Source organism: Macaca thibetana, chromosome 2 (assembly GCF_024542745.1).
Source record: "Macaca thibetana thibetana isolate TM-01 chromosome 2, ASM2454274v1, whole genome shotgun sequence".
Taxonomy (NCBI): domain Eukaryota; kingdom Metazoa; phylum Chordata; class Mammalia; order Primates; family Cercopithecidae; genus Macaca; species Macaca thibetana.
The window spans coordinates 174106845-174121675 of NC_065579.1; the positions used below are offsets into that span (position 1 = coordinate 174106845).

Below are 14831 nucleotides of genomic sequence, written 5' to 3' on the forward strand. Positions count from 1 at the left end.
CCCTTCCCCCTTCCCTTCTCCCTTCCCTTTCCTTCCTTTCTCTCTCTTTCTCTCTCTCTTTCTTTCTCTCTCTCTTTCTCTCTTTCTTGCTTGCTTGCTTGCTTGCTTGTTTCTTTTCTTCTTTCTTTCACAAGTGTCAGGCTGTGTTACCCAGGCTGGAGTGCAGTGGCACAATCTTGGTTTACTGCAACCTCCACCTCCTGGGCTTAAGCCATCCTCCTACCTCAGCCTCTTGAGTAGTTGGAACTACAGGCATGTGCCAGCACATCCAGCTAATTTTTTATTTTTTTGTAGAGAAGAAGTCTCTCCATGTTGCTCAGACTGGTCTCAAACTCCTGAGCTCAAGCAATCCGCCTGCCTCAGCCTCCCAAAGTGCTGGGATTACAGGTGTGAGCCACCACGCCTGGCAGCTTCTTTCCTTAAACCTCATGAACCAACCTCTGCTAGCTTCAGGCTTTTCTTCTGCAGCTTCCTCACCTCTCTCAGCCTTCACAGAGTTGAAGAGAGTTGGGACCTTGCAGTGGATTAGGTTTTGGCTTAAGGGAATGTCCTGGCTGGTTTGATCTTCTATCAAAACCACTAAAACTTTCTCCCTGTCAGCAGTAAGACTATTACATTTTCTTATCAGTCATGTGTTCACCGGAGTAGCACTTTTAATTTCCTTCAAGAACTTTCCTTTGCATTCACAACTTGGCTAACTGGCACAAGAGGCCTAGTTTTCAGTGTATCTCTGCTTTCAATATGCCTTTCTCACTAGGCTTAATCATTTCTAGCTTTTGAGTTAAAGTGAGAATCATGTAACTCTCCCTTTTACTTGAACACTTAGAAGCCATTGTAGAGTTATTAATTGGCCTAACTTCATTATTGTTATGTCTCCGGGAATAGGGAGGCCTGAGAAGAGGGAGAGAGATGAGGGAATGGCCAACTGGGGGAGCAGATAGAACACACACAACGTTTATTCAATAAGTTCACTGTCACGTGGGCATGGTTTGTGTTGCCCCAAAGCAACTACAATAGTCACATCAAAAATGGCTGATCACAGATCATCATAACAGATACAATAATCATGAAAAACCTTGAAATATTGTGAGAATTACCAAAAGGTGACACAGAGACATGAAGGGAGTGCCTGCTGTTGGAAAAATGGCGCTGATAGACTTGCTCCATGCAGAATTGCCACAAACCTTCAATTTATAAAAAGCTCAATATCTGCTAATGTCAATAAAGTGGAATGCATTGAAACTAGTTATCCCTTTATCTATCGCTAATTAAAAACTATAAAAATACTACTATAACCACAATGCGATTATCACACCAAATTAACAATAATTGCTAATAGCATCTAACTCCTAGTCTATTTAAATATCTCTCTTGGTCTGATGTCTCATAATCCTTTCTAAATACATAATACTATTGGCTTCAGGGTGCCCCCAGTAGACGTCTTTTCCCTTACGTTCTCTTTATTCCTATACTTCATCGGGACTGAGGGACCAGGATTTTTCAAACAATATACCAGCTTCTCTAGAGGCTTTGACTTGGGCTGCTGACAGAGAAATCTTTATTAAATCCTCGAGAGTGATATTATTCAAGAGACACACAGGGGAGATGAGTGATGAGAAGAGGAGGTGCTATTAGGAAAGTGACCCCAGGACATCAGATTTATCACAGAATCCTTTCCATGAGGCAGTTAATCTTTTCCATTTTAGTTTCAGGGAGGATATTTAACCCCATGGAATTAGGAGTTCTTTCCTACTTTTGCCAAGCTGCTAAAACCAATGAATATTCAAGTGAAACCTTATCCAAATTTGGGGCTCTGGTGACCACTGAGGACCCTTTGTCTTGAGTTATTGCTCCTGAAATCTTCACACAGCTGTCTCTGGATGAGCTGCAGTCAGTTTTCCAAGGATATGGTTGATCCCAGAAAATACACAGCTAATTTATAAGACACTAGGAAGAAGGCAGCTGCCTTGAGAATAGCATATTGAAGATTCCAGAGGTCAAAAACTGACCTTAGTCCATATGGGAAACTCTCACTAGTGTGAGCCAAAGAAGCCTGCATGAAGCTATGGGCTGTCTAAAAATCCCTGACAATGCAAAAGAGGTCAAAGATGAACATCTTGAAATGCAGACTGTTTCTGTGTTGGCTGAGAGACTGATGGTATCTCATCTGGCTGGAAGGAAGTCAGGGAGTCAGGAACTCCTTCATTCTACTGGTACTAGTCCTGATCCTAGGATTTAACCATTATTTTCAGGTTAATAAATACATATATATGAAGTAAATTCTTATGGAAGAAGAAGATTGTTTCCATGGTCTTTGAGTCCATAGAAGCCAATAAACCATGTTAAACACAGCCTCAGATTATCCATCTTCCTTCTTCTTAGTGCCTCTGCAAGATCATGCATTATCTCATAGGATTGGTATGTGACAGATTCTATTTTGAGTCTTCCGATGATTCCTTCATTTAGTCTTTCTGAGAACCAGAGTTCAGAGGAATCTGTGCAACTGGGAGTTGCCCCCAGTTCATAGATCTTGCAGTCCTAATTTCAAAGAGGTCAGTGTCTTTTAAAGGGCCATGTGGAGGCTCCCATGTGTTTAGGAGAATGAATTCCTTGTGCTAAAAAGTTATCTACAGAGCATCCTTGACAGAGTTCTGTTCGGTGATGTAGTGACATAAGTTGTCTCTGGCTAAAGAACTTTTTGAGTGCTTAAATAATGGAACTATTTTAGTGAACCGAATAAACCCAAGTTAATAAAACTCTCCATTGATAGGGAGACGATTCATTTCCAGTGAAACTAGCAAGACAGGAACCTCACATAAACAAGCATGCTGTCCTAACTTTTTAGAAGATGCTGCCGCTTTCAGCTGCAGCCATCATCATGCCATCTTCTTTACTGATATTTGGCTTGTTCAAATGGTTAGTGCACATGTAATTACCCACTCAAAAAGGGTTTTTCATATCTGCCATTCCAAACTCCAGGCATGGCACATTGAACTTGAGTGTCTGTCGGAGGTTAAAGTACTAAACGGTTAAGCTCTACACATAAAAATGGTTTAAGTGGTAAGTATGTAAACTTCCCACGTTAACCATTTATTTTAAAGAAGTCATAAACAGCATTTATTATCTTGGTATATCATACTGGTCTTGTTGCTGTTCCTTCACATTTAAGTGGCTTTCCATCTTTCCTCCCTTCTCTCACAGTCCAGCTACACAGTGCATCCCTGAACTGTTAGGCCACAGCAGCAGTATGCTTATTCCATCCACATCCCTAACATCATGCATTCACAAAGTCAAAGTGCTGGTCCACAAACCCTTCCCTATAGGAAGTTCAATGGTTATGAAATAATTTGTAGTAAACCAGACCTCCCGGGATGGCGAGCAAAAGTAAGATGATGATGGAAAGCAACAGCTTGTTGGTTGTCACTTTTCTGGACATTGAACGGAGAATCTTTCGACTGTTGCTCAAGTTTTCACTTGTGTTTACCAGTCTACTCTTGGTGCATTCTAACTGGTCTCATTGTTCGCCCAGCTCTTCTGTGATTTCTGAGCCAAGCTGGTCAGTCTCCGTGGCAATCCGATGAGAACATTCAATACTGTGGGTGGCCTAGTTCAGACTTTCAGTGCCTTGAGGAAGCGTTGCCCTTTGAGACTGTAGCCGATTCATATGCTCATTCTCTACAGCATATATGCCATATTTCATGTCTCTTCGGCCTCCAGGTGTGGCTGTCAAAGGTGTGCTGCTCACCTCCCCATGGAGTTTGGCGAGGTCCTTCTGGTAGTTTTGAAACTTAGACATCATGGGGTTACAGAAAGACAGGTGCATAACGTAGCTCCTCCTCTATCTCTGCCAGCGTTTCATTTGCTTCCCGTTGCTTTTCATCAAAATCCCTGATTAACTTCTTCTCTCCGGTCCCTGCCGTTCCCAGCAGCCGCTCGGGCACCCCTTATAGGTCTTCGTGGAGGCCGTGGAAGATCTCCTACAGCTTCTTGAAATGCTCCGAGGAGGCGGCGGAGGTGGCCATGGTGCAGGCCGCGCTCCAGCAGTGGCCACTGAGATCTGGGGCACTGGGCCCTCTCCTAGCCCGGGGGTCAGCTGCCAAGTCCTGTGACCATCACGGCGACCACCGCGCCACCGCAGCCCAGGACCGCTTTCACCATTTTTACGTGTAGAGTTCAGTGGCATTAAGTATATTCACATGGTTGTACAACCATCACCATTGTCCACCTTCAAACTGTTTTCAGCTTGCAAAACTGAAACTTTACATCCGTTAAACAACTCTTCATTCTCCCCTTCCTCTGCCCCTGGTAATCATCTCTGTCCCACTTTCTTTCTCTATGAATTTTAGGGTACCTCATATAAGTGGCATTGTATAGCATTTGTTTTTATGTGACTGGCTTATTTCACTTAGCAAAATGTTCTTAAGGTTCATCCGTGCTGTTGTAGCATGTGTCAAAATTTACTTCCTTTTTAAGGCTGAATAATAGACCTTTGTATGTATATGCCCCATTTTGTTTATCCAGCCATCTCTCAGTGGATACTGGGGTTGTCTCTACCTTTTGGCTATTGTAAATAGCGCTGCTGTGAACATGAGCAGGTATATACATAGGGATGAAATTGTTGAATAATATGGTAGTTCCATTTTCAAGTTTTGGAGGAACTGTTATACTGTTCTCCCTAGTGGCGGCACCATTTTACATTCCTACCAGCAATGCACAAGGGTTCCAGTTACTCCACATCTTTGCCAAAAGTTGTTATTTTTGTTTTTTTAAATAACAGTCATCCTAATTGATGTGAAATTGCATTTAATAGCGATTTTGATGTGCATTTCTCTTATCATTAGATGCTGACCATCTTTTCAGGTGTTTATTGGCCAGTTTGTACTTCTTTGGAGATTTTTTTTCAAGTCCTTTTGCTCATTTTCAACTGGGTGTTTTGGTTTTTGTTGTTGAGTTGTAGGAATTTTAAAAAATATATTCTGGCTATTAATGTTTTATGAGATACATGGTTTGTGCACATTTTCTCCCGTTCTGTGAGTCGCGTTTTTACTCAGTTGATTGTGTCTTTTTTCCCCTACACCATTGGTCATATTTCAGAGGCAGAGGATTTATCTGAGTAGAAGTAGTCACGATATAGACCTGAACTTTACCATTAATAGGCAGCTAGATTTTTTTAAATTGTTGCTATTTTGCTATTTTATTTTCAAGGTCTCTTTCAGTCATGCAGGAGTCAGTTGAAGTATTGCTATAGCGACTGCTTTTATGATGAAGAATTACCAATTTACCTTGGGAAAAGCCTATGAAAATCTGTAAAATATTATGCCAGAGGCTGAGTTGTTTTAGTAATAATTCTGCTTTTGTGATGTGATTTTATTTAAAGAAAATCGAACTTCATATTTGTTTGTCATTATAGGATTAAATGTGGGCTTGACTAGCAATTGAAATTGTATGAGGCAATGGGATATGCAATGGATATCTCTAGTGCAATTTATAGGCAACATGGTTTACAAAAGGTCATGGAAAAGTATCCAGGTAAGTAATAATTGCTGGTATGTGTTGAGCCCTTTCTAGATGTCATTTACTCTGACACTAAGTGCTTCGGGTGCATTTCTCACCTTTCTAGCAATTCTATGAGACAGTTATCATAGTTCCCCTTCATCCATGGTTTTCAATTTCCATGGTTCCTGTTACCTGAGGTCAACTGTGGTCTGAAAATATTAATAGAAAATTCCAGAAATAATTCGTAAGTTTTAAATGCAGGCCATTTTAAGTAGTGTGACAAAATCTTAGGTCATCCTGCTCCATCCTGCTGGGGATGTGAACCATCCCTTTGTCCAGCATCTCCACGCTCTCCGTGCTACACACCCATTAGTGACAGTGACTTGGAGCCCTCTAGGTTATCAGATTGACTGTCGCAGTATCAACAGTGCTTGTGTTCAAGTAACCCTTATTTTACTTAATAATCACCTCAAAGTCCAAGAGTAGTGATGCTGGCAATTCGGATATGCCAAAGAGAAGCTGTAAAGTGTTTGCTTTAAATGAAAAGCTGAACATTCTCAACTAAATAAGGAAACGAAAAAAAATAGTATGCGGAGGTTGCTAAAATCCACAGTAAGAATTTTATCCATTTTTGTCAAGAGAAAAGAAAGAGAAATGTGTGTTAGTTTTGCTGTTGCACCTCAGACTGCAAAAGTTATGGCCACAGTATGTGATAAGTGCTTACCTAAGATGGAAAAGGCATTAAATTTGTGAGTGGAAGACATGAACTGAAACACGCTCCAAATGACAGCAGTTGGGTCCAGTACTATCTGTGGTCTCAGGCATCCACTGGGGGCTTTGGAACATGTGCCATGCAGATAAGGAGGACTATTGTACTGTGCTGTTGTTACCTTTTAAAACTGTGGTTTAGTGAGAAATAACTTCTTGAAGGTCACATAGTTTGTATAATAAATGGCAGGGCTGGGATTTGAACTTGGGCAGTCTGTGCTGAGAACCTACGGACTTAATAACTGTACTTTCCTACCTCATCCTGATTCCCCAAGGCAGGAGTATTTTTTTTCTTTTCTTTCTTTTCTTTTCTTTTCCTTTTCTTTTTTTCTTTTTCTCTTCTCTTCTCTTCTTTCTTTTTTTTTTTTTTGAGACCTCCACCTCCTGGATTTAAGCAATTCCCCTGCCTCAGCCTTCCGAGTAGCTGGGATTACTGGTGCGTGCTATCACTCCCAGCTAATTTTTTGTATTTTTAGTAGAGACAGGATTTCGCTATGTTGCCCAGGCTGGTCTTGAACTCTTGGCCTCAAGTGATCCGCCTGCCTTGGCCTTCCAAAGTGCTGGGATTACAGGTGTAAGCCACCGCATCTGGCTGGGAATATTTTTCAAAATTTAAATTGCCGAGGTTTAGCACTTGCCTCAACTTGACATTAACTGAATTTTGTCTGAAAATGCAGAGAGTTGATTCTGACAAATGGATACATTTGAATTATGTCATACAGAATTCCAGAATTTACCTCGAGAACTCTTTGCTATTGACCCCATCACCATTTCACAAGTATTGAAGGATGAGGGTCTCTACAAATGCAGGAAGTACATGTAAAATATTTTGTATCCTCTGGATATTTTATCTTGTCTCAGTAGCTGAAAAGTGCTTAAAGTTACCGTTTCTTTTATTTCTGTAGGAAGAATTTGTTTGACTGAATAATATAGAAATTTTGAATTCAAATCTGCTTTCAAGAAGAATGTAAATTCTTAAAAGCAAAAATCAGATTGTAGGGATTATTGAAAATTTAAGTAGCATAATCAATGTAATATTATTTTGTCCTCTAAGAAGTACTGCACATTTTATCTATTCATTGTTTGGGAAATCATTAATGGTTTTGTTGTTTGAGAGTTGCAGGTGATCATTATTTTGAAATTCTAGCACTTTGGGTTATAATGAAGGAAGTGCTTTTATAGCTGTTGCCCACAAGAAAATGACACCATCTTTCATGCTCACCACAGGGAGTCAGGCTCAGTGTACATCTTGTTTTGTTGAACCTGTACAATGGATGGAATCCACTTTTGTTGGGAGTGATGATAGTATCTTTTGATGCACAAGATTTGTAAATTATAATGATATCCAGTTTGTCTATTTTTTCTTTTTTTGCTTCTGCCTTTAGTGTTATATCCAAGAAATCATTGCCAAATCCAATGTAGTGAAGCTTTTACCAGAGTTTTCTAAGAGTTTCATCCTTTCACATCTGATGTTTAGGTACATTGTGAGATAATTTTTGTATTCGGTATAAGGTAAGGATCCAACTACTTCTTCTTCTTTTTTTTTTTTCTTGCATCTGGAGATCCAGTTTTCATGATGTTCATGATGTCATTTGTTGAAAGACTGTTCTTTCACCACTGAATGGTTTTGGCCCTTGTCACAAATTAATTTGATCATATATGCCAGAGTTTATTTATGGGTTCTGTATTCTATTCAATTGGTCTATATGTCTATCTTTATGCCAGTACCACACTGTTCTAATTACTATAGCTTTGTAGTAAGTTTTGAAATCAGGAATATGAGATTTCCAACTTTGTTCTTCTTTTTTTAGATTATTTTTGTTATTTGGGATAGATTATGAATTTTGGGATAGATTTTTCCATTTCTACAAAAATTAAAAAGCCATTGAGATGCTGATAGGCATTGCATTGAATCTGTAGATTGCTTTGGGTAGTATTAACATCTTAACAATATTAAGCCTTTCAGTCCATAACATGGAATTTCTTTCCATTTATTGATGTCTTCTTTAGTTTCTTTCAGCAACATTTTATAGTTTCCAATGTAAAAGTCTTTCCCCTTTTTTGTTAACTTTACTCAAAATTATTATTTATATATATATGTGTGTTTGTGTATATTAGATATGTGTCTATATTGTGTGTGTGTGTGTGTGTGTGTGTGTATATATATATATATATATATATATATATTTTGGTGGGGGGAAGGGATAGGATCTTGCTCTATTGCCCAGGCTGGAGTGCAGTGGCAGGATCATGGCTCACTGCAGATTCAACCTCCTGGGCTCAAGTGATCCTCTCACCTCAGTCTCCTGAATAGGTGGGACCACAGGAGTGTGCCACCACCAGCATGCCCAGTTAATTTTTTTTTCCTTTTTTTTTTAGACAGAGTCTCGCTCTGTTGCCCAGGCTGGAGTACAGTGGCACAATCTCAGCTCACTGCAACCTCCACCTCCCAGGCTCAAGCGATTCTTGTGCCTCAGCCTCCTGAGTAGCTGGGACTACAGGCATGCACCACCACACCTGGCTAATTTTTGTATTTTTAGTAGAGATGGAGTTTCACCATGTTGGCCAGGCTGGTCTCAAACTCCCGACCTCAAGGGATCCACCCACCTCAGCCTCCCAAAGTGCTGAGATTATAAGCGTGAGCCACTGTGCCCAGCCCTCCAGCTATTTTTTAAAATTTTTGTAGAGACAGGGTATCTCTATGTTGCCCAGGCTGATCTTGAACTCCCAGGCTTCAACTCCCAAAGGACTGGAATTATAGGTGTGAGTCACCACACCTGGGACCCCAATTGTTTTTTATGCTATTGTAAGTTGAATTGTTGTCTGAATATTCTTTTTGGATTGTTCATCCTTAGTGTAGAGAAACACAGCTGATTTCTGTGTATTGATTTTGTATTTTGCAACTTTGCTGAATTTATTAGTTTAAACAGTTTTTTTCAGTGAGTTCTTTAGGCTTTTCTACATATAAGATCTTGTCACCTGTGAACAGAGAGAGTTTTACCTCTTTTCCAATTCAGATGTTTTTCTTTTTCTTGCCTAATTGCTCTGGCTAGGACTTCTAGGATTAGAAGTGGTGAAAATGGATATCCTTTTCTTGTGCCTGATCGTAGAGGAAATACTTTTGGTCTTTCACTGTGGAGTATGATGTTAGCTGTGGGTTTTTAATATATGGTCTTTATTGTGTGGAGATAGTTTTCCTCTATTTCTAATTTGTTGTGTTGTTGTTGTTTTTAATCATGAAAGAGGCTGAATTTTGTCAAATGCTTTTTCTGCATCAGTTGAGATGATCACAAACCCTGAGCTTCTATAACCAGGAAATGGCTCTAATTCCCAACCCAAAAAGTTATTGGACGAGGCCCTAGCAATTTAAAAGTTACAGTTTTGTTTCATGAAACCCTATTCTCTTCCATGCCTATTGGTGAATCCAAACACTTGTCAATTGCAGCAATTGATATTGCTAGATATTTTCCTTCCCTGACCTGTCTACTGTGTTCTTAAGCCCAGCAGTAACTAACTATACTATTCCCTTCGTTCTTGCTAACAATTGAAGGAAAAAAATAAATCAATTTGGACTAATTAACAAATGCCTAGGAGCCAGGTTTTATGGAATGAATTTAGTTTTATTTTAAAAAATCTTACAATAGATTGACTTCTTTTTGGTATACAGTTCAAGGAATAAACATGCGTAGATTCACGTAACTGCTGCACAATCAGGATACAGTTCTATTACTCCCAAAAAACTCCTGCCTGCCATCTCTTTCTTGTCACATCCTCCTCCTACCTTGAGCCTCTGGCAACCACTAATCTTCTTCATTTGTCTTTTTGAAAATGTCATATAGTGTGTAATATATCTGTGACTAAAAGCTTAAATATGACTGATGATTTTGCTAAGAACCATTTTGAGCAACATCCTTCTTGTTCTGCAGAATTGTCCCGAACTGTGAACTTGATATCATAATCATCATGGTAGGAGGTCATAATCAAAGGTTCATATGTTAGACTGGCCTCACAGTACAAGCCTCTAAACTTCTATCTGTCTCTAACTTCTCAGTGGAGAAGGGTGTTGGCCACATTCTAAGGCTAGTGGTTGATGATTGGGATTAAGCTTTTAGCACCTATGCCACAAGAAATAATAGGAAATAAGGTTACCATCTGTGGTACATGGTCATTTCATGACCATCATGTGTTATCTATACATGAAGGACAGTGAGGACGAAATGTAGTAAGCTAAAAACTAAAGGACTGTACAGATATTATTTCAGAGAAATTATAAACCAACTGTCTTTTGCTTCTACTCTGGTGGTCAATGAATTAATTTTCTTGGTTTGTTGGATGAAACAAATTTAGTAAAATGGAAATAGTCATATTGTGTTAATTAGAATGCTTTTGAATGCAAGCAGTAGAATATCCAGCTAAAAGTGACTGAAATAATGAGGAGATTTATTATCTCACACAAAAAGACATCCAGAAGTAGATGGCTCTAGGGCTGAATCAGTGGTCTCAAGAATGTCATGAAGAATGAAGCTTTTTTGTTGTTGTTGAGACGGAGTCTCGCTCTGTCGCCCAGGCTGGAGTGAGTGGCGTGATCTCGGCTCACTGCAAGCTCCGCCTCCCGGGTTCACACCATTCTCCTGCCTCAGCCTCTGGAGTAGCTGGGACTACAGGCGCCGCCACCGCGCCCGGCTAATTTTTTGTGTTTTTAGTAGAGACGGGGTTTAACTGTGTTAGCCAGGATGGTCTCGATCTCCTGACCTCATGATCCACCCGCGTCGGCCTCCCAAAGTGCTGGGATTACAGGCGTGAGCCACCGCGCCCGGCCCGAATAAAGCTTTTTTTCATCCTCCATTCCACTGTCCTCACATGAAAACTTTTGGTGTCTTACTTGCAAGATGGGCTGCTACAGCTCCAAGTACTGGGTCCTTAGACAATTGCATTGCTATGTAGGGAGCCGGGAGCAGCTCAGGTGACAAGAGAGCTCTTCTCATGTGTGCTTGTTTTTTTTTTTTTTTGTCTTGAAGGAAAGCTTGTTTTCCAAATTCCCCCAACAGACTTAGTGTTATGTCCCATAGTCAGAACTGGGTCCCTTGGCCATTTGTTGACATGAAGGCCAAGTGGCTCTCTAGCAGTTAACTGTTATCATGTGACATGGGCTGGGACAGGAGGGATGGAAGGTGAGGACAGTGACTCCTGGAGAGGCAACAGATTTGCCTCACTCCCTTGTGAGGATTAAATGCAGTAATGTGGGTAAAGCACCTCTAATTGGGCTGGCTTATAAAGGGCTCAATCCTCATTAATTCTTTTTGTTTCATGTCTCCCTTCTCCCCTTCAGTTTTCTTACCTCATTTTTCACCTTTAGGAGAAATACGGAAATCCAAAAGTTTTGCTGACCTTCCCTAGATAAAGGCCCTGCTTGTCTCTCCCACCCTCGCCTACTTCTTGGAGTTCTGCAGCTTGAGTTTCCACAAACCAATTGGGATCTCCTGGACCTCTCGAAAGTCCCTCACCTTAGGCTGAGGAATACATTTTTATAGCTGGTCCATAGATGTCAATTATAGACATAAAACTGAGAAATCCTTATAAAGAAAAAAGAAAAAAGCCCATCAGAGTATGTTATTATTACAATGTTAGCCTCCACTAGAAAATCATCTATTTCGGTGGAGTGAAGCTCTTTCCATCCAAAAAAGGAGCAAAAGGCGCCCCTGTCTGTGCCTGTCTGTACTGATTGCTGGCTCTGAGCACCATAAGATGTTTCTTGCCATTAGAGCAATGATTTCAATTTTTCCATTCCAACTGTGGTGAAAATGAATAAGAAAACTGAGTCCTGCCTCTGGAAGCAGGATACAGGTTGCACACTAATCAAAAAAGGAAGATTCATTATTAGACAATATTTCACTCCCCAGACTTTGAAAGTTCCTACATTTGTCAGAGTAGCTCTGAATCACTTCACAGCCACCGCAGAATTAGAATGGGGGTATTGTACAAGCCTGACCCTTTGCAGTGAAGTTTAAGCTTTTTTCCCCTTCTAAATGAGCTGCTCTTGCTACTCTCTGAGTCACTGCAATCCAAATCTCATAATTTCATCTCCTTCTCTTCTAATCATTTTACCAGATAGCAGCTTTAAGGGGGGGCAGGCATGCAGATGTTTTTAAAGGGGCCATAACGCTCTAAAATACATTTAACTAAGAAGTTCTAATGAAATATCGACACTGTCACCAGGTAATGGAGAATGAAGTTTTCAGGAACTTGCTTAGTAGTGATAAATACTTCATATTTGCCAAACCAAAGCAGATTTAGCAATGGAATCATGAGACAGTCCTAATGAAGGTGACCCTGGGCTGAGTGCCTGAGTGATTTTCGGGCTCTGAGAAACCCCCTTCTCAGACATGGGCTTCCCTCTCTCTAACCCAGTGGAAAAGCCAGCAGAAATCTGCTGTGCAGCCCTTTCACTTCCGAACATCCAGAGACAACAATGTTGACAGCCACAGGCCACAGCACTGTGCAATTCTGTTGGACACGTTGCAAAGGAAAACCACCAGCAGCTGTCTGAAGCTGGTTTTCTCTTATTAAAATTTGGTTAATAAAGCCTGTTCCATGAAACACACCAGATGAAAAACCAGCCGTCCTCAAGAAGGGCTTATTGCAGGCTGGGAAAGATACTGTTTTGTCCATGTCAGAGGTTTCTATCCACTTGAACACCTCTGCATGGACTTCGTTGCTCTGGGATAATACAGAGGGAGTTGGAAGCCTGGTGCTACCCTGTGAGCGCATTCCCTTTTCTGTCTTTGGGAGTGGGAGCAGACTGACATACGGGAAACTGAGAGAAACCTGTGTGAGGAGGGTATGGAATCATGCACAACTGTGTGGGCTGAGTACGAGTGGATTCAAAAGGACACAAAGGTTGGTGTGAGATGATGAGTACCTTCCAAACAGGGGCCCAGGTGGCTCATTTTGGTATCCTTAACATAGTGCACTTGTCACACAAGGTAGGGATTTAGTAAGTACAATTCAAGTAAAGGTCAAGTCTACACTTTCATTCACCTGTAATTTCATCCTGCCCCATTTTATACCTTACTGCCTTTGCCCTTGCACTTAAAATATACACCAAAATAAAAGCACCTCAAAACCCCAATGAGTTTCTAACCAGTCACACGCTGACACACACACTTACACGTTCAGAATCTCTCACTGATTCTCGTTCTCTCTCAATCTCACACTCACTTTGTATCTCTTCATCTCCAGCATTGTTGCCGGAGTTGGAGAAAGGGTAGAATAGCACTTACTTTTTTGATTTTTCCAAATTTTCACCAACCAGTTCACAAAAGCACAAGGATGAAGAATTAGAAAAGTGGAGGGAGGACCTGGTGCAGTGGCTCACACCTGTAATTCTAACACTTTGGGAAGTTGAGGCAGAAGGATCGCTTGAGCCAAGGAGTTCAAGACCAGCCTGAACAACATAGAAAGACCCCATCTCTACCAAAAAAAAAAAAAAGAAGAAAAAATTGGCTGGGTGTGGTGGTGGATGCCCGTAGTCCCAGCTACTCAGGAGGCTGAGGTGGGAGGATTGTTTGAGCCTGGGAGGTCAAAGCTGCAGTGAGCGATGAACCCACCACTGCATTCTAACCTGGGTGACACAGTGAGACCCTGTCTCAGAAAAAAAAAAAAAAAAAAAAAAAAAAAAGGAAGGAGACAAGAGCAAGATGATGGGAGAGGGGAAGAGAAGAGAAAGAATAGGCGAGAAAGAAAACCAGAGAAGTTAAGCTTCCCATTGTAGGTAGGGAGTGAACTGTGAATGACAGTGCTTTTCCTCTATCAGGGTTAAGGAGGATGGCTCCCAGATTGCACAGCAGAGTGAGAGTCCTGCAAAGATAAACTGCTTTGGATGCACTGACTTGTGGAGAAGGAGAAAAAAGGAGTGGAACAATCTACATTCTGTCATAAATTCTGGCCATGCATTTTTCTTGAAGAGTTTAGCTTCTCATGGATATGACTTGTGTTTTTGTATAGCTCCTTTTCATTAAGCTGATTCTAGCATAAAGTTAAATGACAAATGCTTTGTTGGGAAAATGTTAGACCACTTGGTGGATGCAGATGCCTTCTTGGCAGCTGTGATGGTTAATTTTTTATGTCAACTTGGCTGGGCCATGGGGCGCCCCGATACTTGGTCAAACATTATTCTGGATGTTTCTGTGAAGGTATTTTTGGATAAGATTTGCACTTAAATCAGTGGACTTTGGGTATAGCAGATGGCCCTCCGTAATGTGGGTGGGCCTCATCCAATCTGCTGAAAGCCTAAATAGAACAAAAGGCTGACCTCAGAGCAAGAGGGAACTCCCCAGCAGACTGCCTGTAGACTTCATCTACATTGGCTCTTCCTGCTTGTCCAGCAGACTGCCTTGGATTTGGACTGCAAGTCTTTCCTGAGAGGCCTCTCCCATCAGATTTTGGACTTGCCAGCCTCCACAATATCTTAAAATCTATCTATCTATCTATCTATCTATCTATCTATCTATCTATCTATCTATCTATCATCTATCCTGTCCATACACCTGTCTGCACTTTATTGATTC

General features: G+C 40.9%; 1 protein-coding gene, 1 non-coding gene and 1 pseudogene across 2 annotated transcripts; 2 read left to right on the plus strand and 1 right to left on the minus strand.

Moving 5' to 3' along the window:
- Positions 1 to 3328: 3328 nt before the first annotated feature.
- Positions 3329 to 4022, minus strand: LOC126949319 (vesicle transport through interaction with t-SNAREs homolog 1B-like; annotated as a pseudogene).
- Positions 4021 to 8188, plus strand: DUSP12 (dual specificity phosphatase 12). Its single transcript, XM_050781424.1, is given in 5 exon segments — positions 4021 to 4164; positions 5206 to 5330; positions 5411 to 5529; positions 6987 to 7077; positions 7382 to 8188. Coding segments are annotated over 5 exon segments (678 nt in total). The 3' UTR covers positions 7581 to 8188.
- LOC126949508 (small nucleolar RNA SNORD61) lies at positions 7260 to 7331 on the plus strand. The gene has a single exon (XR_007723787.1). It is a non-coding gene; the product is annotated as a small nucleolar RNA SNORD61 (small nucleolar RNA).
- Positions 8189 to 14831: the final 6643 nt, after the last annotated feature.